The 27,130-nt window shown below is 34.9% G+C and overlaps 1 protein-coding gene across 3 annotated transcripts in view; it reads right to left on the bottom strand.

Annotated features, from left to right (window-relative positions):
* LOC123545785 (uncharacterized) overlaps positions 1-25,619 on the bottom strand; it is a 42,810-nt gene extending 17,191 nt beyond the window's left edge. Inside the window, exons 1-8 of one of the 3 annotated variants that reach the window (XM_053524650.1) lie at positions 25,352-25,618; positions 16,403-17,077; positions 15,750-15,843; positions 15,370-15,470; positions 10,820-11,068; positions 9,939-10,034; positions 3,634-3,735; positions 2,955-3,127 (exon numbers count right to left, since the gene is read on the bottom strand). In XM_053524650.1, the coding sequence (XP_053380625.1) occupies positions 2,955-3,127; positions 3,634-3,735; positions 9,939-10,034; positions 10,820-11,068; positions 15,370-15,470; positions 15,750-15,843; positions 16,403-16,685 (1,098 nt within the window). In that variant the 5' untranslated portion in view covers positions 16,686-17,077; positions 25,352-25,618. Of the gene's footprint in view, positions 1-2,954; positions 3,128-3,633; positions 3,736-9,938; positions 10,035-10,819; positions 11,069-15,369; positions 15,471-15,749; positions 15,844-16,402; positions 17,078-25,351 lie in introns of all 3 variants that reach the window. The other 2 variants (XM_045332101.2, XM_053524651.1) reach the window with 2 other exon arrangements.
* Between the last annotated feature and the right edge of the window lie 1,511 nt (positions 25,620-27,130).

Raw genomic sequence — 27,130 nt, 5'->3', positions numbered from 1 at the left:
TGTCTGTTTAAACTATTGGTCATCAGTGTTCGGAACCCCAAGATCAAGGACAAGACCATTCTACCTTATTGACATTCCGTATCCTCCCGTTTAATCAGGGAGTCAGTGGCGCAGTGGTTAACAGTTTGGACTACAACGCCAGCGATCCGCGTTCGATTACCGGACCCGGATCGATTCACGGTTGCGGCTGATATCCCGACTAGTGTTCAGTGCTGGGTGATTTACTTTAATTTGGTACTGTTTCCAACAGTATCAGTCTAGACTGGATGCTGGGGAGGTAAATGACGCCTGCCGTGAGCTCGGCTGGAAATAAGTTGTTCCATCCATTCCAGGTGGGGACTTTCGTCGACAAGAAACTTTACTTCTTTTTAAGCGCCTCTGGGGAAGCGGGGGGAGGGGGGGGGGTGCGTTACTTTTGCACCAAGAGTGCGTTTATTTCTGTACCAACTAACTAAAACTAAAATTTTGAAAAAGAACTATGTTGTTTTATACTGCCTAAAAAGTCAAGTAAGTATTTACGCTAACATGAATTGTGAATCCAAAAACAAAGTAAATATGTTACCACTTTCAGTAGAGTAAATACGGCAATACGAATACACTGGCTATACACATTTGGCCCGGTCAATCCAAATTTCCACATGTTGCGTGAATTTGTTGCGCATACTTGGAGGGTTGCAATGGGGTTTGTTTTAACATATTGACCATGCATTCGAAGGTAACGATAATATTTATTTTGTTGTTTACAATACATGTAAATTAACTGATATATGTCTATCTGTCTGTACATATGTTATGCTCTTCAACAATGAAGGAAATAAAAGAATAAATCAATCATCCTATGTTATCTGCGGAACGCGTTCAGTCAGAGAGTCGCCTCAGTTAACATTTATTCATTTCCTGCATTCTGGGACGTTTTAGAAGCATTTAATAACATCTTTTCCATTGCCATTGTATATACAATATACCCCTTATTTTCACATTTTTATGAGCTCACCTGTTAAATTAAAAGGTAGAATTATTCGTATCTTTGAGATAATTAACATAAATATGAATTAGCGCTCTACGTGAAGCAGCCCCATACACTTTGAATGTTGTTGCCTTTTCGAAAAATCATGTGCCAATTTAGGAAATAAGTTTAACGTTAGAGGTTATTTCTAAGGTCACGGAGGTTGATTGGCCAGCTTGTAATGACAACAGCTTTCGAGGTCAGTTGCTCAGTCAAGTGTGACTTACCGGCCCTAAGTGTTCCTTCTCACGAGTTCTTAATTTGGAGTGGAAACTTCTTAGTTTTAGTACTATGTTGAAAACGGGGCACATGTTTTCTAAACAAGTGGAAATTATAATACAGATAGAAGTTTGAAAGGTTTGGTTATTATTTATTAATCCACACATATATCTGTAATACACAAACAGCATATTGAAACATCTATCATAGACATTTGCTGACAGTGAAAGCTAGTTTCATAAATTGATCAGAGTTTTGATCGTTCCACATCACGGATAATTCAAACATTTTGTTCACCCCCGTGCGTCCTAAAGCGATCGGTATTTTACCGTTCAATAATTATGCCTATTAAATACAGCATGTCTGTAAAAGTCAGCAACATTATTACAGAAATCATTCATTTTAAAGATTCACCACGACCTACTGACCTACTTTTTCACCCACAAAAACTACATGAAAATCATTATTATAATGCAGGTAATATACAGCTATTATACAAAATTTCAGGTTGACAGTTTAGGCCCTTGGGCCACACCAAATTGATAAGTTGTTCATCGGATTTTTTTCTGAAAAATTTGAGGCGGCGAGCGAAAAAATAACTTAAATATTTTTTTTTTTTTTTTTTTGGTTTTTGAGAAAATCAGGAGCGAGCGAAGAGCGAAGAAATATATTTGTCTTCATTTGGCTCTCAACTGACTAATAAAAACCTTAAAATAGAATGTATAGCCCTTTGAATTAAAAAGTAAGTCCCCAGGGATTGAGAAAATCTAACCCGCAGACGCACAACAACGCGAACTCGTGAAAAAAGGTAATAACATTGTCATACAGTACACTGTAATCAAATATCGAATAATAATGTTTTAAGAATATAGATTGATAACTACCTTACATAGAAACAAAATGTGTTTGAAATTTAATTAGATACACTGATATATGTACATATCGCTACATTAATTTAATAAAATGTTAAGACATTAATCCGATGTCTTGACCTAATATATGTGTCAATGGTTTCAAAAACTTCTTCAGCTGCAAAGTACTCAACACGTTTACGAAAAATGTTGCATTCTGGTGAAAAGTGTTAAAGTTGAAATGTTTATTTAAATGTCCAGGAAAAAAATCATTTAGACTAACACCGGACTTACTAGACTGGCCATTATTCTTGAAGTTGTTATATTTTCAGATATGGGGATTTTCTTACTATTGATAGATGCAATATTTTCACGAGTTGCGTGTAAAATAAACAAATTTTCTTTTAATTTCATGTATTCTCAACGCCTTTCACCAAATACCAAAAGTGATACTATTTTTGTTAATAGTCAGAATCAAATTAAATTAAAGATTTTTAAGATTCAACCATTCATTGAAAACAACTGTTAAATAATACTATTTTTCTCAGTTTTCTGAATCTCATGGGGATTCCAATATAGAATTAATAGTATTCATTTTAGGATTATCTAAGGAGTTCAGGAGAAATGCCACACTTTTTCGTCTTCAGTACACTGTGTAATATTTGCTTTATACTTCAATGATTCTGTTGCAAGTATTTTGGCGGTTTTGTAGAATACTTCCAACCTGTTGCGATTTAAATGACCCGTAAACAATGTGTGTATATTTTAGAATACACAAAGTTGCCTCAGATTATAAGTAATAATAATTTATTTTTTCTTTTAGAATTCTTACCATGAATATACTCAACAAAGTTTAATTTATATTTTATATATTTTACCGGACGTATATCTTTAGCTTCTATTCTAGTCTCATTCGAACCGCCACGTTCAAATTCTCCCTCCAGATATATTTTGTCTGTCTTTCCCTTCTGTCCATGTAGAGTAATATATACCTTCGCTTCCGTTCCAGCGCCTATTCCCCATCCTGTTTTCACACTTATGTAATAAACGGCTGTAAAATAAAAAAGGGCAAAGTTCCAAATGGAAAATATATGTTCTAAGAACGCTTCCCACTTAATCAGAAACATTGGAATCTTTTTACACGTCGTTGTTAGTTTTAAATTGTACGGGATTGGAAACGGATAAAAACGGTTGAACAGTGCTAAATGATAAGTAATGGGTGTTTTACTTAGATTAGAAAGTGAATACTTCAATGAAATCTGCGGTAAAACTTCTCTCATTTCTTTGATTTGAGTACATATGGCGGGCACATATCATTGAAATCGTTGCACTTGTGATTCGGTTTTCTATGTTTAACTGTGTTTTGTTTTAGAAAAATAAGTCATTACATCTGCAAAAATCTCACTTATTGAAAAAACATAGACCTTTATGGTGCTTGTTTTTGTTTGGCAATACAAAATTGACATCAGATCAATCGTGACACTTTTTCTACACATTTTGCAACGGAAAGTGACAAACGTACAAAATTCATGATATATAACCGGATTTTACACTTACATTTTGGTTCGCAGTTAGGACCACTTTGTTCCTCAGGACATTTACATATTCCGGGACCGATGCATTCTCCTCCGTTCTCATAACATTTGTCTTCACAAACAACTGACCATAAAAAGACGTAGGAAAATATACATGTCATGGCATAAAAAGACGAAATGAAATATACATGTAATGGTAAAAATGTAGGCACAGTAACTGAAACACAAACTTCAAGAAGGCACTACATTTTTTTATATATATTTGTGTAGTTAACAGCACCAAAGTCCACACTCTACTGCTGCAAATACCTAAGCATATCTGACAAGGTACCGGTCTATCTGAGTAAACAATGGTTTCTATATACCAAATTGTTTGTTAGGATCTCCAGACGCCAACACTAAATCGCCCCTATTGGATGTACGCACGTATTGAGTGTAGTTGTAATATACTGACTAGAGGTTATAGTCCGCCCGGGATAATATTTTGTTTACAACCGTTAATCGGAAGAGTCAAACACAGCAAAATAGGTAATGGTTGTGGCAATAATAGCATTTATAACTAACTGAGAAATGCGAAGGAAAAGCAAGAGCGGGAATAGTACAGCGGTTAGAGCACAGGAACTGTACACCTACGACACTTTTATTGCGGGTTCAAATCCAGGTGGAGACACAGAATATTTTACATAGCAGAGCTGGCAGAATATAACAGCCGAGCAATGAAAAAAAAACGTTGCAAGCATATCAAAACAATCGAGAAAAATACTGGGCTGCTGACATTGTTATTGACAAGGAAATGGAAAAAACTTGAGTTTCAGGTTACATCAAGTGACTCGGCGACAGACACTTCCTCTGAAACAGATGGTTGGTCTTTTTGTACAGACACAGCCGATAATGTACTTATCTTTTGTAACTGTTATTAGATATAAATTATAAAAACTTTTACACTTTTCTAATGGTTGAGAGTTGGTCAGAAATGTGTTGAGAAATGGCTGACCTGGGTCGTAGATCGTAGATCAACTATTACGACCTACGACCCAGGTCAGCCAATTCTAAACACTTTTCTAAAAGTTGATCTACGATCTACGACCCAGGTCAACCTACTCTGAACGCGTTTCTGATGGTTAATCTACGATCTACGACCCAAGTCAACCAATTCTGAACACTTTTCCGATGGTTGATCTACGATCTACGACCAAGGTCAACCAATTCTGGACGCGTTTCTGATGGTTGAGCTACGATCTACGACCCAGGTCAACCAATTCTGAACACATTTCTGATGGTTGATCTACGATCTACGACCCAGGTCAACCATCTATAAACACTTTTCTTATGGTTGATCTACGATCTACGACCCAGGTCAACCTTTCTGATGGTTGATCTAAGATCTACGACCCAAGTCAACCAACTCTGAACGCGTTTCTGATGGTTGATCTGCGATCTACGGCCCAGATCAACCAATTCTGAACACTTTTCCGATGGTTGATCTACGATCTACGACCCAGGTCAACCAACTCTGAACGCGTTTCTGATGGTTGATCTACGATCTACGACCCTGGTCAACCAATTCTGAACACTTTTCTGATGGTTGATCTACGATCTACGACCCAGATCAACCAACTCTGAACGCGTTTTTGATGGTTGATCTACGATCTACGACCCGGGTCAACCAATTCTTAACACTTTTCAAATGGTTGATCTACGATCTACGACCCAGATCAACCAACTCTGATTGCGTTTCTGATGGCTGATCTACGATTTACGACCCAGGTCAACCAATTCTGAACACTTTTCCGATGGTTGATCTACGATCTACGATCCAGATTAACCATTTCTGAACACATTTCGGATGGTTGATCTACGATCTACGACCCAAGCCAACTAACTCTGATTGCGTTTCTGATGCTTGATCTACAATCTACGGCCCAGGTCAACCATTTCTGAACACATTTCGGATGGTTGATCTACGATCTACGACCCAAGCCAACCAACTCTGATTGCGTTTTTGATGGTTAATCTACAATCCACGACCCAGGTCAACCAACTCTGAACGCGTTTCCGATGATTGATTTACGATCTACGATCCAGGTCAACCAACTCTGAACGCGTTTTTGATGGTTGATCTACGATCTACGACCCTAGTCAACCATTCTGAACACATTTCTGATGGTTGATCTACGATCTACAACCCAGGTCAACCAATTCTGAACGCGTGCCTAATGGTTGATCTACAATCTACGACCCAGGTCAACAAAAATGAGTTTTTTATTGTTGACCTACGATCTATGACCTACGCGCCAACTTCACAGACCTATTCCAATCATGATTACGAACACGATTATTTGATCTGTACATCTGCATCTGGAGATAGGACATGCATAACAAATCTTCTCTTTGTTTGTTTAAAGAACTTAAGTTGACACTTGGAATATATGAATACCTAAAAATATGAATTGTGTTAAACTGCGAAATAGTATTGCCAAATTAAGAATGTCGTCTCATCATTTAAACATTGAAACTGGTAGACATAGAAATATATTGAGATCTGAAAGAAAATGTATTTTATGTGAACACAACGATTTGGAAGATGAATATCACTTTTTACTGATATGCCTTGTTTATTCTTAGTTAAGAAAAAGATACCACGTTACTATTACAACCGTCCAAGTATGATTAAATTCATAGAACTTTTAAACACATCTAATTTGAAAATTTTAAATAAATAATAAATAAAATAATTTAAATCTGTCTATGAAATATTTAGTACGAATTCATAAATTTGATCGCCAAGTCCAGGTATATTTGCTATTATTTGTATCATAGATGTCTGTATATTTTCATTCTCACTGTACGTATATCTGTAACTAGTTTATTACTGCGTGCTGCATATAGCTATGATGACGAGGAACTTCTTATGTTAAAGTCATATTATTATTAATAAAGTTCTGTTCTGTTCTGTTCTGTTCTATAACTATGTTGGTATTTGAACAGGTCTTTATATTATTTATTAAACTTACTTATCATTTTTAGATATATCAATATTCTTGCTAATATACTGTTTGTTTGTTTGTTTTGGGTTTTAACGCCGTTTTTCAACAGCATTTCATTCATGTAACGGTAGGCAGTTAACCTAACCAGTGTTCCTGGATTCTGTACCAGTACAAACCTGTTCTCTGCAAGTAACTGCCAACTTCCCCACATGAATCAGAGGTGGAGGACTAATGATTTCAGACACAATGTCGGTTATCAAATAATCACGGAGAACATACGCCCCGCCCGAGTACCGAACTCACGACCCCGCGATCCGTAGGCTACTGAGTGAAACGTAGTTTTAAGGTCAGCGGGGGCCCATATTTTATTTACTGGTCATGGGCCTTTACTAATATTTAAACTTTTGATGCTACCTACTCAGGCTGAAAGAACTATCCATGAACTATGGAAAAACTGCAAGAGATGTACATGTTGAGCATCACTTTTGGGCACTTCTTTTTCTCTTTGAATTCGGTTACCCATAGTCCGGCAGGGATTTGTTTTTGGATTTTTTTCATGAAAATGCTTTATTGATACAACATGAATATTTCTTACACAAGTGCATCATTCTATAATAGTTCAGTCAGTTTTACAACAAAGGGATACTTTTTCTTGCATGACGGACATGACTTTCTCCTGTTTTCGCCGGTGCTGGAAGAACTCGTCTTACATCCGGGGATGTAAGATGAGTCTTATGCTGTAATTTATGATATGAATGAATGCTTAAATTAATAAGCTACTAATTAACAGAAAAAAAATCTTTTTATTCCATGTCTTCTATTAGAATATTATATGCGGTTATCGAGCAACTTGTTTTGTGGCGACTCGGCAAAGCCTCGTTACCAGTTACTCTCGAGTCAGATATTTTAATCCGTTAATTCAAACAGTGGAAGATCCTTATAATTTTATGCAAAATATAGTACATCGGATATACAACATATACAGTCGAAACTCGGTATCTCGAATTTCAAGGGACCATGCTTTTTATTTCGAGATAACCGAAATTCGAGTTATGAGAAGGGACGTATACGGACGAAAAAATCAAAACTGTTTCCTTGATGCCGTGTATACGCTGTCGGCAATTTACGTGTACACGATTCCGTACAGTTCGTGTTTATCAAAGTTTTAAGTTTTTCGAAGAATTAAAATGATACCAACCTCAAATGTTTTTGAGTCAAGTTTCCTTTTTGTAGTACGTTTCTTTCCCAGAGGATTGACAGCATTTCGATTTGACATTTTGAACGAATGATGCTTTCCCCCAAAAAATTAATTTTTATACAGTCTCTTCGCGATTACCTCTTAATCCTTATTAAATATCCCAACTGGTCAAACCAATTAATTCATTAGTTTAAATTAAAAGCAATTTTCACAATGTCTCAAAAATAAATGTCTGCTGATTAAAGAAATCTAATGTTTACATCAAACAATTATCATTATGGCACGTGCAAATAAGGATGACGTCATCTCACTTTGATAATCGCCGCACCTTTGATATGTCGGCATCACGGCTTTCTGCTTAGGCAATAAACATAGACATGCTTTAAAAACCAACCACATTTACAATGACATGTGCGAAATTTTATCGCATATTTTTCTCACTTCGACTTACTGAGTTTACAATGCACTTGAATTTTATTGACGGGACTGAAGATCCCTTTCGACACATCTGGAGTCTCGGTAAGTCAAATTTTGACGTAACCGAAGTTGAATAACATATATGAAGAAGGAAATTTGACGGGACTTTAAAATTTCTTCGACTAAAGGGGAATTTCGAGGTAAGAAAGTTTGAGATACCGAGTTTCGACTGTATATCAACAACAATGTCATGCTCAACATGTGTTGTAACTATTTTGTACATCCTAGTTATTACCCCAAAAGAATGTATAACATTTAAATAAATTAAAAGAACCTAGAATTGTTTGATCCGAGGGAATGAATAAACACATAACATTTATATCATGTCAACCGGCAACTTTCCCCTTGTATCACTTGTACAAGTTGGGCTTCTGTGCTAAAGATTTAAAAGAATATTTGGTTGTCAAATTGACCTTGTGGCGGCAGTTGGCACGTGCATTTTAACCATTTAGGCCACACCAAATTGATAAGTTGTTCATCGGATTTTTTCTGAAAAATTTGAGGCGGCGAGCGAAAAAATAATTTAAATATTTTTTATTTTTTTTTTTGGTTTTTGAGAAAATCAGGAGCGAGCGAAGAGCGAAGAAATATATTTGTCTTCATTTGGCTCTCAACTGACTAATAAAAACCTTAAAATAGAATGTATAGCCCTTTGAATTAAAAAGTAAGTCCCCAGGGATTGAGAAAATCTAACCCGCAGACGCACAACAACGCGAACTCGTGAAAAAAAGGTAATAACATTGTCATACAGTACACTGTAATCAAATATCGAATCGAATATTTACTGCTATGAAAATGTAGCATTCTTAGCTGACTTTACAAAGTTTTTGATACATCAAATATCTATGTGAGTGTTGCTAGATCTATTAAAGCTTCTGATTTGAAACTTAGAACAGTTATTTACTGTCAAAGTCTACACGAGGAGAAACAATACTCTTAAGTCTTAATCTAGACAGAGTTACGCCCCTTTTTAACATAGAATATTTTTAATTAAGTTTTATATAATGACCAATAGCTCTGTACTTTAATAGCTTCTGAATATATGCTGATCATTTGGACAGGAAAAAAACAGATAACAGTTAAGTGACATGCATCAATAAGTATTTACCCTTACCAAAATAATGTAGATTGATGTTATCAAACAAATTAGTATGTTTTTCTTCATCCAGTTTCAATGAAATAAATCGATTTTTTGTAGTATGTAATTTGGTAAACATTTGAAAAAAATGGCGTAACTGCATAAAGGGGAAATAACTTTAATGCAACTAAATATAAGTATTATGATTTATTATAGACGATGTGTGCGTAGTATGTATTTATTTTGATTAAAATCCATTTGAGAACAATCTGGGACTGGAAGTATAAGCATTTATACAGTTTAAAGTCCGTAAAAAGTAGCGCACCAAAAAATTTTGGATTGATTTTTTTCAATGGGGCGAGCGCAAGCCAAAAACAAAAAAAAAAATATTTTTTTGTGTTTCTGAAAATATACGAGCGGCAAATCCGATGAACAACTTTTTAATTTGGTGAGGCCTTAGAATGATAATATGTATGTTATATGACATAACAAAAAAGACCGAATACGGTACTAATGCCATTTTAGAAAAGATGGAATTTGGTCGCCTGCCAGTAACAGAATGAGTAAAATGCGCATGTGTAATTTACCTTTTTCACATCGTCTCCCCTCTAAAAACTCTTTACAACGACAGTTGTCGTCCTTGAAACAAACACCACCATGAAGACACTCAGGTTCGCACACAGCTAAAGAGTAAAAAAGACTTACTGAATATATTTAAGCTGAACTTGATTTACAATTAGTTACAAAGCGGATGTAGTAACATTTTCTGTCATTTGTTACATGTTATAATATCATGATTAAAGTGTGTTAACATTAATAACACGTGTACCAAGAATCAAAATTTTACTAGGTCTTTAGATAATAAAACACAATAAGAAAATTGTGAATTTCTACGAGGTTCTGAGTCCTTGGCTCCGGATTATACAAGGCCCACAAGTTCTTCAAAACGTGTGAAAAATATTTTTAAAATACATATATACTCTTCTATTAATATGGAAATGTAAGATGAATCTTTTGCTATACTTTATGATATGAATGAATGCGTAAATTCATAAGCTACTAATTAACAGAAAAACATTCTTTTTCTTTCATTTGTTTCATTGGAATACGACATGCGGCTCTCGGGTAACTTTTTTATGGCTACTCGGCAAAGCCTCGTTACAAGTTACCCTCGAGTCAGATATTTTAATCTGCTAATTCAAACAGTGAAAGATTCTTAATTTTATGCAAAAAACGTACATCGGATATACATCGGATATACAACAAGGAATATCGATTAAATTAAATGTCGTGCTCCGGTCATAGTAACAACTGGTGTGACTATTTTGTAAAGGAAGGCTTTTGAATGGACAGTTAGTTGGAAAGATTATTGCTTACGTGAAATATGTTATCCGACTCTTGAAATTTGAAAAGTTTGCTTTTATTTTGACATATATAATAGCATTGTTATAACAGTGACAGTAAATACCTTTCCTACAGGCTGGAAATGCACCATTATTTCCAAGCTTCCAATTACGATCTCTTTCACTTTCTACCCAAAGACCGTTGTGACATTTGAATTGTCTATTCCAAGGTTCGTATCCAAGTTCATCCACGTCCGAGCAATTGAAAAACACAAAGTTTCCATCCTCAACAAGGGAACCGCTAGAAATTGTAACACGCTTTCTGTCAAATATCGATAAACGTTGGTCTATTTCATCTGGTACTATACAGTAATCTGCGAATAAAAAAGATGAAATGACTAAAATAAGTAAAAAACTAAAAAATTAAAAGGCAGGACTAGACTTTGGAAGCATTGACCATAACAAATACAGCTAAAGCCACACATTGCAAAATAAGCCAACTTCAAATTGAAACTTTAGTGGAAAGATATAGCAGACGGGTTGCTTCAAACTCTAATTGTATTAAATATATAAAAATTCGGATGAGATGAAAAGGGCGAGGGAATGGTAAGTTAAAAGGGAGATGCACAAAATGTTGGGTGGTGGTATTGAAAGAGGGGTGGGGTGGGTGAAGAAAAAGAACACCACCAACAAACAAGCTTAGCGTCTTTTTCAACAACGTTTCAGTCATAAAAACGGTGTCTAGTTGTGGCAGTGAGCACTAAGCCCAGTTTTACAGTGCTGCCTCACTGGAATATCACCACTTAGACACATGGCACGAAATTCCAACCGGTCAATTATACTGAAACCGGACTGGCCAGTCTTAGAACTATCCTAATATTAATGAACGCCAAGCGAGGAAGCTATTAATACCATTTTCACGTATTTGGTAAGATGCGACCTCCAGCCCACGAAGTGCACGCTCTACCACTAGGCTACCGAGGCGGTCCTACTAACTTACAAGGAAATATATTTAACGTATAAAAAGCAAGTTGAAAATCCAGTATTCGTATGGAAACGGTTTCTGCCCGCACGTCCGTTCAACATTTTTGTCCAGAATATAACTTGAAACTGTTAAAGAGATTTTGTTAAAACTCCATACTATGTCAAAGACTATTTTGAGGAAACGCATTGTACAAGAAACATACCTCTATCATGGTTTCATTTTGAATTATTTTCCTTTTTATCCCACGCCGATGAAATCGGGAGGGTGGGGGTATTGAAATGGCGTTTTCCGTCCGTCACGTTTGTGCGTCACGTGCGTCCGTGCGTGCGTCCGTCTGCAGCCATTTCTCAGTAGCTAGCAGGTAGAACTTTTTGAAACTTGAATTAACATGAACCAACTTACTGCAATGATGCCCGTCAAGTTTTTTCTTCTTTTTTGATCGGTCAATTTCCCTTAGAGTTATTGCCCTTGATTTAATGAAAAATGCCCAAAATTGTCTGTCCGCAGCCATTTCTCAGTAACTATCAGGTAGAATTTCATAAAACTTGAAATAAACATGCACCAACATACTGCAATGATGCCCGTCATGTTTATTAATCTATTTTTTATTTATTTTTTTTTATTGGTCACTTTCCTTTAGAGTTATTACCCTTGATTTAATGAAAAATCAACGTCTGCAGCCATTTCTCAGTAACAAGCAGGTAGAATTTCATGAAACTTGAAATAAACCAACCAATTGGTAGAATTTCATTAAACTTCTTTCATTCTTTTCTATAAACATTTATTAGAACCATGTGATGTACCCACACCTGGTCACCACCTTACCTTGGTCACACCCCCTCCCCCTCGCCCCACTCCAAAAATATCATTCTTTTCTAGTATTTTTTTTCAAACCTTCCATGAATATTTATCAACATGCAAAGTTGTACCGTGCCCCTACCTTACTCCTCCACCCAGTCCACCACCCCGATCATGCATCCCCCCCCCCCCCCCTCCCACACCCCCAACAAAATGTAGCATTCATTTTCTGTTGAGTTAATTTTGACTAATGAAATTATTTACTTCTTAGTAACATCCTTAACTTCTTGCCGGATTTATTTTTTGCCATTCCTCACCACAAACCCTTTCGGCGGGGGATACCACTTTATCGAATTTGCTTGTTTATTTGGTCTTTACCCTTTTGCATGTAGCGTAACTGCAAAACTCTTGAAGGGCTTTGGTTAAAACTTCACATTATGATAGAGGAAGTTTAGAACTGATGTAAGATATACTACTCGAAATAATTGTTTTGTAAAAGTAATGTTTTTTTCTTGTCCTTCGGGATCAATGACTACAACTCATTTAGTTTTGAAGATTGAATACTGCTTAAGCCGGTGCTAGGGGGAGTGGGCAGTGTTGCATTTTCCATTACTACCGATGAACAGACTCAATCAAACCGAGTCTGCCATTTTCACTGTTTGCCTTGTTCTCGGTGCTTCCGAGGGATCTACTTTTCAGATTTTATTAACTTAACAACAGCGGGTGTTAAGTGCTGCGTGGCGGCCGTAAAAAGTCGCCTCGACTTCATCTCAGTGTTGTTTTATTTTCTGGTCCTTCGGGATCATTGATTTCAACTAATTTAGATTTGAATGAATACTGCTTAAGCCAGTGCAAGGGGCGTGGGCAGTGTTGCATTTTCCATTACTGCTCATGTACAGACCCGATCAAACCGAGTCTGCAATTTTCACTGTTTGCCTTGTTCTCGGTGCTTCCGAGAGATCTACTTCAAGATTTTATTTACTGTGTGTTTACCACGTCTTAACATCAGCTTAATGATGTGTATGTTTGTGTGTATACTACAAAAGTTTTGGAGGTTTTTACCGGAATTTTGTGTCTCTAACATTTTACAAATATCGTTCAGACGCTTGAATGAAACATACAGTTTACGAATTCCAGAGTGCATTATAAGTAGGCCTCTATATAAAATCCTAGTGCAAAAATTCTGTTTCTTCATGCATACGATCAACGACATTTCTCTCTAAAGTAACAGTCAAACATTCCCATTTAATGTTTGGCTTTAAATTTGATTTCAGCCTTTTTAAATTAAACTTAAAGATATTTTTGTAGAAAAGCACATGCCTCCCCGAAAGACAAGAAGTCAATAGGGGTCAAGAGCCAAAGTCAAAGCGACCCTGATGCTAAGCGATTGAAATGCAAAAGCGATAATATAGGTCATCTGTATGGAAATGGTTTTAAAAAACAAAGACGGTTTTACATATCCTGACTCCTTGACCTTTGACCGATTTACCTCAACATTAGGAGGTGTCATCTATTTTGAAAGAGTGACCCAAGAACAATACGGGTCATCGTATCTGCATTTCTTATCATCTGATGAAGTTTCAGCTTTTTTGGTCATTTGGTTCTCAAGTTATTGACCGGAAACGGTTTTCCATGTTCATGCTCCTGTGATCTTGACCTTCGACCGAGTGGCCCAGAAACCATGTTTGTTTAATCATCATATGAAGTTTTAACGTTCTGCTTATAGCATTTCTGAAGTCATTGATCGGAAACGGGTTTCCATGTTCTGGTCCTTACATACGACTGTGACCTTTGACGAAGTGATTCCGAGATCAATAGATGTCTTCTACTTGCATGTTCAATCATCCCGTTTAGTTTCAAGGTCCTGGGTTAAGTGATTCTCACGTTATTGATCGGTAACGGGTTTGAATGTTCTTGTCTCGTGACCTTGAACTTTGACCTACTGACCCCAACTTAATAGGGGTCAACTACTCTGCATATTTAAGCATCCTATAAGGTATCAATGTTCTGGGTCTAGTGGTTCTCAACTTATTTATCGGTGACAATTTTCTATGTTCAGACCCCTGTGGCCAAGACCTTTAACGGAATGACCCTAAAAACAATAGGGATCATTTACTCAAAAAGACATATAACCCTATGAAGTTTGAAGGGTCAAATACTTCTCAAGTTATTGATTAGAAAATATTTTCCATGTTCTGACATTGTAACCTAGACCTTTGACCTACTGACACAAAGAAATAGGGGTCATTTACTCTGCAAGTACACTCATCCTATTAAGTTTCAACATTCTAGGTCATGCGGTTCTCAAGATATGGATCGGAAACGGTTTTCAATGTTCTGGCCCCTATGACCTTGACCTTTCATCGAGTGACCCCAAAATCAACAGGGGTCATCTACTCTGCATACCCGATCATTCTATGAACTTTCAACCTTCTGGATCAAGTGGTTCTCACGTTACTGATCGGAAACGGTCTTCCATGTTCAGTGATCTTGACCTTTGAGTGGCCCCCAAAACTATAAGGTATTTTACTTTGTAAGCCCTATCACCTATGAAGTTTGAAAGGTTTTATGTCAAATGGTTCTACAGTTATTGATCGCAACGAAGTGTGACGGACATACGGATGGACGGACGGACGAACAGTGCAAAAACAACGTCTCCCTCAGTGTATATAATTATTGTAAAGTGAGTATCTTAGGCAGTGAAAGGTATCAGTTTCCAACAGTTTCTTAAACACATACTCGAAAAGTACACAAATACTGACTAATTTAAATCAAAAGTTGAAAGGGATCCTAAAAAGAGCCTAAAAAGCAGAGAAGATGTAAGACTGTGACTTGCGAATTCAGATACTTAGGCAGGCTGAATGGTTCTTTTGTTTTTGATAAAGGGCTTACATTGCTCACAGTTCGGTCCGTGTCTATTTTCTGGACATTCACATTTTCTAGGACCTACGCATCTTCCTCCGTTCTCGTAGCATTTGTCTTCACAAATTACTGAAAAATATGGAGATAAAGAACATCTTAATTTAGGAAATTGTAGCTGTTTTTACTAAAGTCATAGGATTGATTTTTATAGTTAATTAAACCAATTGTAAAACAACCTTTTTTTAATTTTAAAGCGTAGCTGTGGCACACAAAATAATGTTGCAATCGTTTTCTTTCCGGTAAAATAATTGAATAAATAGCATGTATCAAAGATAACCATTAAAGCTTACTTGTGTTGTTAAACTTTTTGTGTACTTATACAATATATATACGGTAATACGAGCCTATCTTTCTCACAGCGGGGTCCTTCTGTGAAAGGTTTACACTTACACATGTTGTCTCTGAAGCACACACCGCCGTTAGCGCAGTTTGGTTTGCATGTCGCTTAAAATTAAAGTTAATCATAATTATGTTTTAAGACCCCTGAAACGCTTTTTATTGTAAACATTATATTTTGTTAACAAGAAATTGGAATCCAAGAGAAAATTTAGGTATCTTACTGATATTTAAATAGTAAAACCGTTCGCTGACATTATGAATATATGATAAGTAGGTATATAAGTAAATATTTCATTATAGTGATACATAAACTGGTTCATACAGCTTATTCAACACCTGGTCCAATTGTCCTTAAGTCACTTTCAGTTATATAAACTACTCAAATTCAAACGTTTGTAGTATGAACATATTGTGAACAATGCTGGGATCATCATTAAATGAACCTTTTACAATAGATGGTTATCATCTACAACGGCGTAAACAAATCGTTTAATTAGGAGAGCAGTCAGAGGGAAAATACATATGATTGTTAAAAGATATACATAAAATATTGCAATTGGATACTGTATGTGTAAACAAAATACATTATACTTATTTATAACAGATTCGTCTCCTTATATCTAAATAAATTATGCCCATATGCCATACTATGATAAACAACTACCAGCTTGATCCAGAAGAACAATATCTATGACAGTGTTTAAATCAGCATCCATCTTTGAAACGTCGTGTTTCGTAGCATCAATGGACATCTCAATTGTTGTTATTCTATTCCCCATTAATGAATTTGTCTGATGTACCAGCTTTTCTGCGTAATTATTGACGGTGGTAACTTGGTTTCTGAGAACGGAAATGTTCTCTGACAGCTCGGTTTTAACATTATCTATGACAGTGTTTAAATCAGCACCCAGCTTTAAAACGTTGTGTTTCGTGGCATCGATGGACATCTCGATTGTTTTTACTTTATTCTCAATAATTGACTTCGTCTCATGGGCCAACTTTGCTGCATAATTACTGACGGCCGTTACTCCCTTTCTGAAGACAGAAAAGTTTTGTGACAACTCCGTTTTAATGTCCAGTAAACGATCTGAGATATTTGCAATATGAGATGCGAAAACATTATCCGATTGCACGTTGAACGCCTTCAGGCTGTCATTGATATTCTTTAGACCTGTTGCTACTTTCAATTCCGATTTGTGTCGTTCTACCTTCTCTGAACGCAGAGCTTTAGCTATCAAGTTTTGCAGTTGTAACTGGTTCTTCGGCTAGTCTGTGCTTTCAGGCATTTTTGTTTCGATAGCACTGATTCTGGTTTCCATCATCTCAATTCGATCCGTGTCTGAAAAATAGCAATTGATCTACTTAAAATAATTGTATTTCTAAATTTTTCAATGCGAATCATTTATAATTACCAGTATAGATAACACAAAAGAATACAGTAATTCTGTAATGTGGTGCAATGACATTAAGTACACCCAATGGAGTACCGCCAGCAAATTTTAAAACTCAGCATTATGTTTACACCCCCACCCCTCTTTATTTATTTACAATGATACACTTAATGGATGTGTGGTCGAAACTTTAAAATAAATGCAAGTTACACGGCCTTGTCCAACAAAGTGTTAGCCACAATCACATTTTAATACATGTATAACTTCTTCTACATCATTTTATTATAACAATGCATTTCTTTTAGAATGTATCATGTTACTGGGTATTATAATGTGTCATGTTGACTGGTATTAAATTGTATCGTGTTGATAGGTATTTAAATGTTTCATGTTGATAGGTATTGAATTGTATCGTGCTGATGCGTATTTGAATATATCGTAAAATTCGTTATCATTGAAATGTATCGTGCTGATGGGTATTACATTGTATCAATGTATCATGCTGATAGGTATCATAATGTATCATGTTGATGGGTATTAAATGCATCGCACTGATAGGTTTTAACTTGTATCGTGCTGATGGGTATTAAATAACAAAATGTATCGTGCTAATTGGTATTAAAATGTATCCAGTTGATGGGTATTAAAATAGAGGGGTATCTTAGATACTTAAAGGCATCATGCTGATGGGAATTATGAGGTTATTTAACAGTGACTGAATTCTATTGGACGGGTACACAGCAACAATTACCCATATTTGGACGAGGCAAATGCTAAGTCCAAATATGGGTTATTACTGCTGTGTACTCGTCCAATAGAATTCAGTATTGTACTCAACACTGTTAAAATACCTCTTTATTTCACACCATAATATAAAAGATCGATGTAGAAAACAAAACATCATACATCTAACTCGCAAAGAACACACATTTATTTAAAACACGTTCTTCTCTGACAACACATCTAGATCTACTCTCGGTGCAAACATTTCGAAAACATTAAACAACTTTTCGTAAAATTTTGAATAGAAACCATGATAATTGGATAGGAAACATTCTAACTAAGAAATTGAGTGCTTGCACTTACATGTTTCGTTAAAAAATAAGAAAGTTATCGCAATTTCCCCAAAAACTTTACTGCTGGCGCTATATACAGGGGAAGTAATTCCAAATTTCCTTATAAGGAATATAAGTCCAATATGAAAAAGATATGGATTTTTGGGACTGGAGTCCAATATGAAAAAACTATGGAGTTTGTGGATCGTAGATTTCGGATGTTATTATATACCTATGAAAAATGTGACATACAGTAAAATACTGGTTTCTAAAAATTGTATTGTCATTGTTGTGATAGGAAGAAAAGCTTCCAATTCCAATATATAGGTGTGAAATAATGCAATGTATCGAGCTGATAAGTATTTAAATGTGGATGGTACACTTAGTTGTTACACTTTTCCGCCACGATGTCAGTTCGTGGGAGGCTCTGTGTACAGTGCATAATTTTGTCTGGTTTGATGTATATTCAGGGATTCTGCTTTGACTGTGCATACTCCTTCTTTTTATGTTACATTTACTGCTCATATAACGCGATAGAAAACAATTATATATATACATGTATATGTATTCTATAGACCAACAAGTAATTGTATTTTGTATAAATAATTAATTTTGGAAGAGGGCGCCTTACTACACACAGATAAAATAGCCTGATGATTAGGCATGTCGAACGCTGCAAAATTCAATAAATCAGAATATCAAAGGTATTAAAATGCTTGATATAGAAGTTAAGAATAGTATGTTTGCAGATGACGCTACTATACTACTCGACGGTTCCTGTGAAAGTTTCAACGAAATGATAAATATGTTTGAGGAATTTTCCCATATCTCAGGCCTTTAACTCAACCATGACAAATGTACAGTACTCAGAATAGGCTCAATGAGAAACCAACATGATTTGATTTACTGTAAAAAAAAAATTGAGAATATAACTTGGACTTCAGAAGAAGCAAAAACTTTAGGTATAATTTTCCATTCAAATACAAAGAAAATAATAGAACTGAATTATGAATCAAGGATAAATCAATTCCACACCGATATACGGAAATGGAAATCAAAGCGTTTAACAACAATAGGAAATGTTTCAATACTAAAATCATTAATCCTTCCCAAATTAACATACCTATTTTCAGTACTTCCAAACCCTTCTGGAAAAATAATCAAAATACTGACACAGAATAGTTATGAATTTATTTGGAATTCCAAAAGAGATAAAATCAAAAGAGATATCTTAATACAGGATTATGACTGTGGAGGTATAAACATGGTAGACATTCCAATATATTTGAATTCTATCAAAGCTAGCTGGATAAAAAGGATAAAAAACAATTCCAATAATGGAAAGTGGAAAGAAATAACAAACAAGAGACTGGAAAAAGTATCTGAGATGAATCTATTTAAATGTAACTTAAATGAAAAAGATATTTTAAAATTAAAATTGGAAAATACATTCTTAAAAGATATCCTCATTTCATGGAGCAAAATAAATTTCAACAAAAATCCACAAAACATAACAATGCAAATAATTTGGAATAATTCGCTTATTAAAAATAATAAATCAATAATAAATTTCCCTTTATGGATAAAGGAAAACGTAATTTATATTAAAGATATCTACGAAGCGGAAACTAAACAGTTCAAAACATTTGATATACTAAAAAACGAATATCATATACCTAACTCAGAATTTTTAAACTATCATAGATTAATTGCATCAATTCCAAAAGAATGGAAAATGAAATTAGGAACAATTGATATAAACGATACAACAGATGAAATAAACTTATGTAGATTATTAGAAACAATAAAATCCTGTTACTTGAATAAAAACCTAACTAAAATTAAAAAAAAAAAAAACTGTCAGAGGAAAAAACAAAATCTCAAATTAAATGGGAATTATTCTTTCCGGAAAATCAGTTCTGTTGGAAAGATATATTCAAAAATTCTATTACTTGTTGCAAAGATAACAGTTTACAAAACTTCCATTTCAATTTTCTCCACAGAAATATTGCAACAAACAAATTTTTATTTAAATGCAACTTAACAGAATCGAGCCTGTGTGGCTTTTGTAATATGGAAGTTGAAAGTATGGAACACTTGTTCTGGAACTGTACAAAGATTCAGAAATTTTGGAACCAGATTTTCAAATGGTTGAACGATTGTGATATTCAGGTACAACAGAATAAGTTCCTGACATTCTTTCACTCAAAAAACAAGGTCATCTCATATATTTTCATGCTCTCAAAATACTTTATATACAAATGTAAAATAAAGAAAATAGTACCAGAAATAACTAATTTTAAACAAAAGCTGATAAATAGATTAAAACTAGAAAAATATACAGCGTTCCGTAACGATCGTCTTGATAATTTCAATAACGATTGGAAATGTTTCCTCCCTTTACTTTAAACAACAAAATCTACATACCACGGTAGTCTTCTTATTTTTCTTTTTTTGTTCTTTTTTTTCCCCTTATTGTTGTTATTTTTAACCATTACGTTCCTTGAAATGGCCAACAACTACTATATGTACATGTTAAAAATAGTACAAGATTTGTATATTATTGAAATGTAATGTAAAATATATTGTGACAAATAAACGGGCCTTAAACGTGGTTCAAAAAAAAAAAATTCAATAAATGATATTTTTACGTTTCATATCGTTCTATTCATATCACGTAACACAGTATTTTTTTTCTATAATGTTACATATTTGTCCTAAATATAGTACGCGTTATCCCGCTGTCGCCACAATCCATCAATAAGCTGCACTAGTCAGATATCCAATAACCAGTCTATTGCCCCCATCACACCAAGCTTACGTTCTTCAAAAATGTAGCCGAACGAACTCAAACTGTATGCCAACGGAACAGACGGAGAAGCGATGTTCTACTGTCTATTTAAGAACTTTATGGACTGGTTCGGACGGGTTTGAACGTGAATGGTGCTCCAGAACTTTGCGCCTGCTCAAAATTTTCTGCCGATCATCCCGTCCTGCAGTTAGACAGACAACGTACTTCAAGCGAGATGTACTTACTAAGCACTGAACTGCCGTAATTCGATCGTACTAGAAACGTGGTATGACGTAATGTAATTGGGCGTGAATTTCAGTACGTGTACACACCGACTGGATCCATTTGTAGCTCGTTCAACCCGTTCACAGACAGACTTAACTCGGTCGCATTACATCATTAGGGCGTCGTTATTTCGTTTGAATACGATCAAAATAAAAAAACAACAACTAAGTTTGCAATACGTTTCTAAACAGTTCTATGAGTCTGCAGTAGGTTCTCAGTACGTTCCGCTCGTTTTTAGTACGTTTATTACGTTTGTTCGCAGTTCATACAACGTCGATCCCGTCTGCTGTACAATTACACAAAGTAGGGTATAAATACAGGCTGTTGCCGTACAGGTTCAACATTAGGGCACGATGTTTAGCCGGAACCACGGCTCACGAGGTTCTGTATCGGCTTATGTTGTGCAGGTGCTATGATGACACGTTGGGTCTTTTACTGCTTTAACACCCGTCTCTGTTTGGCTCCACTTTTCTTTTAAGGGTTGCCAGTTTCTGTGGATTTTTTGTTGACTGTTTATCTTGAGAGATTGAAGAGACAAACGAAAATGAGAACTGGACGAAAGTTGATGGCTTTTTATAACGTGATCGCAATTCACGTTCTGAACGTAATAGGTACGAGATGAGGACGTATTTAGGACGAGTTACACTGTCTGTGAACGAGTTGGTCGAGTTTCAAACTAGTTAGAACGTATTTCGACGTACTAGGAACGAAGAAGGACTAGTTACAAATTGCTTTAATCTGACTACAGCCGGGCTTGGACTGCTAACGGTGTCCACATGAGGTGAACGGGCAATTTTTCCTAAACTGAACTTAATATAAACGGACTTCAGACGGGAAAAAGACGCGATAGACATATCGAGAACTGTTTATGAATTAACTACGATTAGAATATTATCCGGCTAAAGTACAAACGTTCTAGCCAAATCTTGGCCCGTTTTACATTTTTTTAGGACGGGTTGGGACGTTTTGACAACTAGCTGTGTGTGATGAGGGCTTTAACAGTCATCTGGTACAGTCGACTAACTTTCTCCGCAATCGATGTAAAAGGCTTTTAAAATCTACATGTATATATGTTAGAGTGCTGGTCACGTGTTGACTCAATGCCGAGCAAGGATGACTCAAACGGTTACAATAAGTTGATAAGTTCTTGAATCTGTGTGACCGCGTGCTGTGCGAACGTTATGGACACGGTTGCCGTGTATATAGTCTCTGCAGGAGAGCAGAATAGTTTGGAAAAGATACAATTTCAGTTATGGAATAGATACAATAAATATTTTATAAGTGAAAATCAATATTACGACATACCACAACATATTGAAGTTTACAACACATATACTATTTTAGAACAATAATATGAAGTTAAGGTATTTCCGCAAATTGAAATTAGAAATCCATGTGAAAAATCACAATCCTCGAAACAGCTTTCGAAATGCAAAGACATAAAATATATATGACAAAAATTGAAAAGATATATCTGTAGGTAAACTTGAGAGCATGAAAGCTACGCTGAACCCTATCTCCACAGTGCTTTGGAAGAAAATGAGTGAACATTTTTGGTGCAAAATTTTGGTATCGTATGCAACCTAAATTGCTATAAAATATTTATTTTCAAATCAAAGAAATGCCAAAATAGTGCACACGAGCGTTACATTTTCAAGAAAATTTAGTTAAACATTCTAATGCACAAAACACGTGCACAGTTTTTCTAAAATATTTCGCCGCCATGTTTATTTCAAGGGATAAAATATATGTTTGTTCTTTTACCTCAGATTTCCTTACTGAAATATGTATGTCTCCTTATTCATGGTTAGAGATATCCATTTAGTATAGTTTTTCACTGTCCGATCTCCTTAATCTGTTACCGATCCTTTACATTTAAAGAATAAACGCAATGTGTAATGATAGTTTTTCGCTTTACACACCTCTCTTGGACAAGAAAGCCGTTTCACTTAAAATTTGTAAGCATCCGCTTGCAAAATATTAATGAAAGATCGGAACTTTTTCTAAAATAAAGTTGAATTTCAATCATTTTCAAAAACTGGAAATATTGCACATTGTGTTAAATTTATAAATAAAACAAAAATCCCCCAAATAAACCATTTTAGAACTTTTCCGGGAACTATAAGTTTTAGCCGAACAACGCATCTCAAGATGACTCTTCGTAAACAATGTCAAAGTTCACCTGAGGAACATTGCTGAAAAAGTAAAAATGCTTACTTGTTTCAGTTTTACGTCCTATAGAAAACAATCAACTTTCAACTTTAAATGTATATATATGTTCTATAATTATTCCAATATAAAATACCGTCCGATCTTTTCCGTGAGAAATAAAACGAAGCAAATTTAACTATTTGTTTACATTTCAACCATGTGAAATTAAAGGCATGTACTATCACGAGACTCCCGTGCATTTTGAACCTCGTGGATAATAAACTGGATTTACTTTAAAGTATGGTGTCTCAGATGAGCCAGTTATTTGTTATTTTCAGAGAACATACATTAAAGAAGTGTATATGAGATTATGCATATGTACGAATATTTACTAGTCTACTTTATATTAACGACGATAGAAAACAAGTGTGCACTCAGCAAATAGCAAGTCTATTATTTTCAGGTGTATACTGAACACTGATCCCAATGTTCGTAGTTTTCAGATAAAGAACTCGTTATCCTTGGTTTCGTAGACAGTCTTAGTACTGGACCGCTGCTTCCGCTGTCAACACTGCAGTAATCACTACTGTAAAGTCAGTGTCCATTTCTATGCCGGAATTTCAATACACATTTATTACCAGTTTAAATCTATGAAAGTATGAAAAAGTATCATTGTTTAACGAAGAACCAAGATACAGAAAAGTTACTTTTGAGATATTGCTGATTTTAATCATCAGGTTTTCGCGTGAAAAGTTCAACTGATTGCATTTTGTAAAATGTTTTGTAGTTATCTACAACTGTATACAAATTGTATTACCTCCTAACATATTTGGTTGACATTTTTTATGCGATTTATTCTCACTGTGTTTTTACAAACATGCTGCATAAATTTCTCGTCGATAGATCAATTTAAATTGGTTAGTTTACGACGCATGAAACATCTAATAAGGAATCACTAACTGATCGAACTTGTCCCGGACCAGTATGCGGAAATACTGTGGCCAAATGTTTCAATATTGTCTAAAATATTTGCATATATCGTGATAAAGCAAATATTTCGATTGTTTTTATAATTTATAAATATACAATCACGTATGTTAGCGAAAGTTACGTCAAGTTATTTCGGTAGTTACCGCAGGAAGTGCCGAAAATTCCATTTCCACCAAATTTTCCGTGAGATAAGCAGCGCGTAAGTACATAAATTCCGCTATTATAATAAATATAACCTTTCCTATACTTGCACAATCCTTGAAAAGAATTTTGGACCGTTGCCAAATCTTGTTCACATTAAGTCTGAGATTTCTCTTACAATTTTAGGCAGTTTGGTACACCATACGTAGAAAAATTATATCCGCACATTGCACTACTTTTATGTATGCTGAAAATAGCAATATGTACAGATTTATTTTCGTTTTAATACATGAGGTGGTCAGATTTGAAAACAGAGTTTGTACTAAGTTAAGTTCTATTCAGTAAGACAATTCTCCTATGCACTAATTGAAACTTTGAACTAACTTTTGCCATTCATGAATTTTTAATAAAATATTTTGAAAGGATTTATAAATCTAACCAAAAATTCGGAAAAATACTGGTAAAATATCTTCTTTGTTTATTTCCAAATTTTAGTTTTACTTTTTATACAGCTACTTCTAGTTCAGGTCTTGCAAACTGAGCTGTTTTTGTACTCTGGAACAGCTGCATTTGAAAGCTTTTGTTCACTATATTTTCACACCTCAAATGAAGGTCACCCTAAATTCAAGATGGCGGAAGTACCTTAAATAAAATGTATACATACCACATTTTGCAACTTCTGACAAGCCATGTGATTAATGTGTATAAATTATTACAGTTGCATATTGTTTTTAGGTTTTTTTCTTTGATAAGATTTTAAGATGCAAATTTAAATAGAATATTCTTACATTGAATTAAAATATTCTTACCTATTTTGCCTGATTGGTACGAGATTGGAGTCTTTGTCTGCATCATCAATTCCATCTTTTCAATTCTAGTCTCGAGTTGTTTATTTTCAGCCTTAAGATCAAAAATTTCATCGGTCAGTATATCCTTAACCGTCTCACAATCACAAGCATTTCCGAAAACACATTTTATACCCAAGAGCAAAACTGCCAGAAGTCTAACGGCAAGCAATGTGCTCGCCATCTTGCTTAAAGACGTTTGTATGTGACAAACTGTGATTTAAGTATATAATATATCTTAAGTGGAAAACACTTAAAACATATGTAACCGGACGTACATGCTTAAAAGACACATTAGAAATAGCTGTTTTGCTATATCTCAAACAACCGGACATTGCTCATTGAGTTTTTGTTAAAATGTCTGTATGATTTTGGTCATGTAATGCTTTTCACTGAGTATATATCAAACGGAAATATAAAACTCGAAATTCTATTGTAATCATAAGAAGTACAAAGCTTTTTAAACATTCTCAGATTAAAAGGGTGTAATTATTTTTTTAAGGTAATGAAATACATTTCTATGTAACTAGCTTTTTGTTTCTTAAACCAATCTCTCACGGAATACAGTATGTAAAATGATGTTGTCATAGTGATGTTAATATAGTTTATTATGCACTGAGGAAGAATTGCGAGCTCAAATCACAATAATACGTGCAACGTGTCACTGTTTTATATGATTGTGGTTGTATTATATGAAAACACATTCGTAAAAAACTTCAAATACAGTAATAAATATTTGGTTATGTGTATATTATCCTCTTTGCAGCAGTATTTCACTGCCAATTTTATTCTTGTCTTAGATATTTCAACACACGTTTTATTCTGTGTTTAATAAAGAAGAAACAGTTACGGCTTAACGTACCTCTCACAGATAACAAACACTACTTGCACTGAGCAAGACTTCGATTTATTTTGGAGGAGTTGCTACTAAATACATTTTCATATTTGAGTATTTGAGTTCATCTTTACAGGTGACACTTATAATATTAACAAATAAAATCTCAAATAAAAAACACCAATCATGTACTGTAAATGCATTTTCTGTTTGAATATTACAATATGCCGTACACGTGTAATTCTACAACAGAATGATTTACTAAGGTAATAACTGTCTTAGAGAATAGCTGTTTTAACTACATATTGAAGTATTTACAACGCTTTGCTTAACTTTCTATTTTGAATTTTACCTCGTACAATATTATCCGTCATTGATAAGACACTATGACCGCTCAGGAAAAAAACCCCACTTTTTTAAAGGAGGAAACATTTACCCGTTTCAAGTGTCAAGCTGGCCTCAGGATAATATTTTAAGGGATTTTTAAATTCGAGGCATTTCACGTACTTATTGCTCCCAGCTTTAACTTAACAGTCTTTCAAGAATTACTAGATTTGTCCGAACATGACTGTGTGAACAATACAGTAAAATATTTCTAAAATTCATGTGACAAACATTACCAGAGCGTTTACAACAAATGTTCCAGTATACCTTTGCCATGCTGATAATACAAAAATAATTATAACCGCCAATCTATTAAGATATGTTATAAACTCAAACTAGAACACAGTTTTCGAATTTGAAAATAGCTGACGTGTTGTATCGGCGAAGTCAAGCCTAAAACTGAAAACGCCTACGTTATCTTATACATTTGTCCCGCCAAATTACCACGTGACTTTAACGCACAAATGACTCGGTGCATTTGTACCCCGCTACGTTAAGACATACGTTCTGCTCGATACTTCGTA

Source organism: Mercenaria mercenaria, chromosome 15 (genome assembly GCF_021730395.1).
Source record: "Mercenaria mercenaria strain notata chromosome 15, MADL_Memer_1, whole genome shotgun sequence".
Taxonomy (NCBI): domain Eukaryota; kingdom Metazoa; phylum Mollusca; class Bivalvia; order Venerida; family Veneridae; genus Mercenaria; species Mercenaria mercenaria.
Note: the sequence above shows the minus strand (reverse complement) of the source record. Positions and strands in the feature narration are given on the sequence as shown.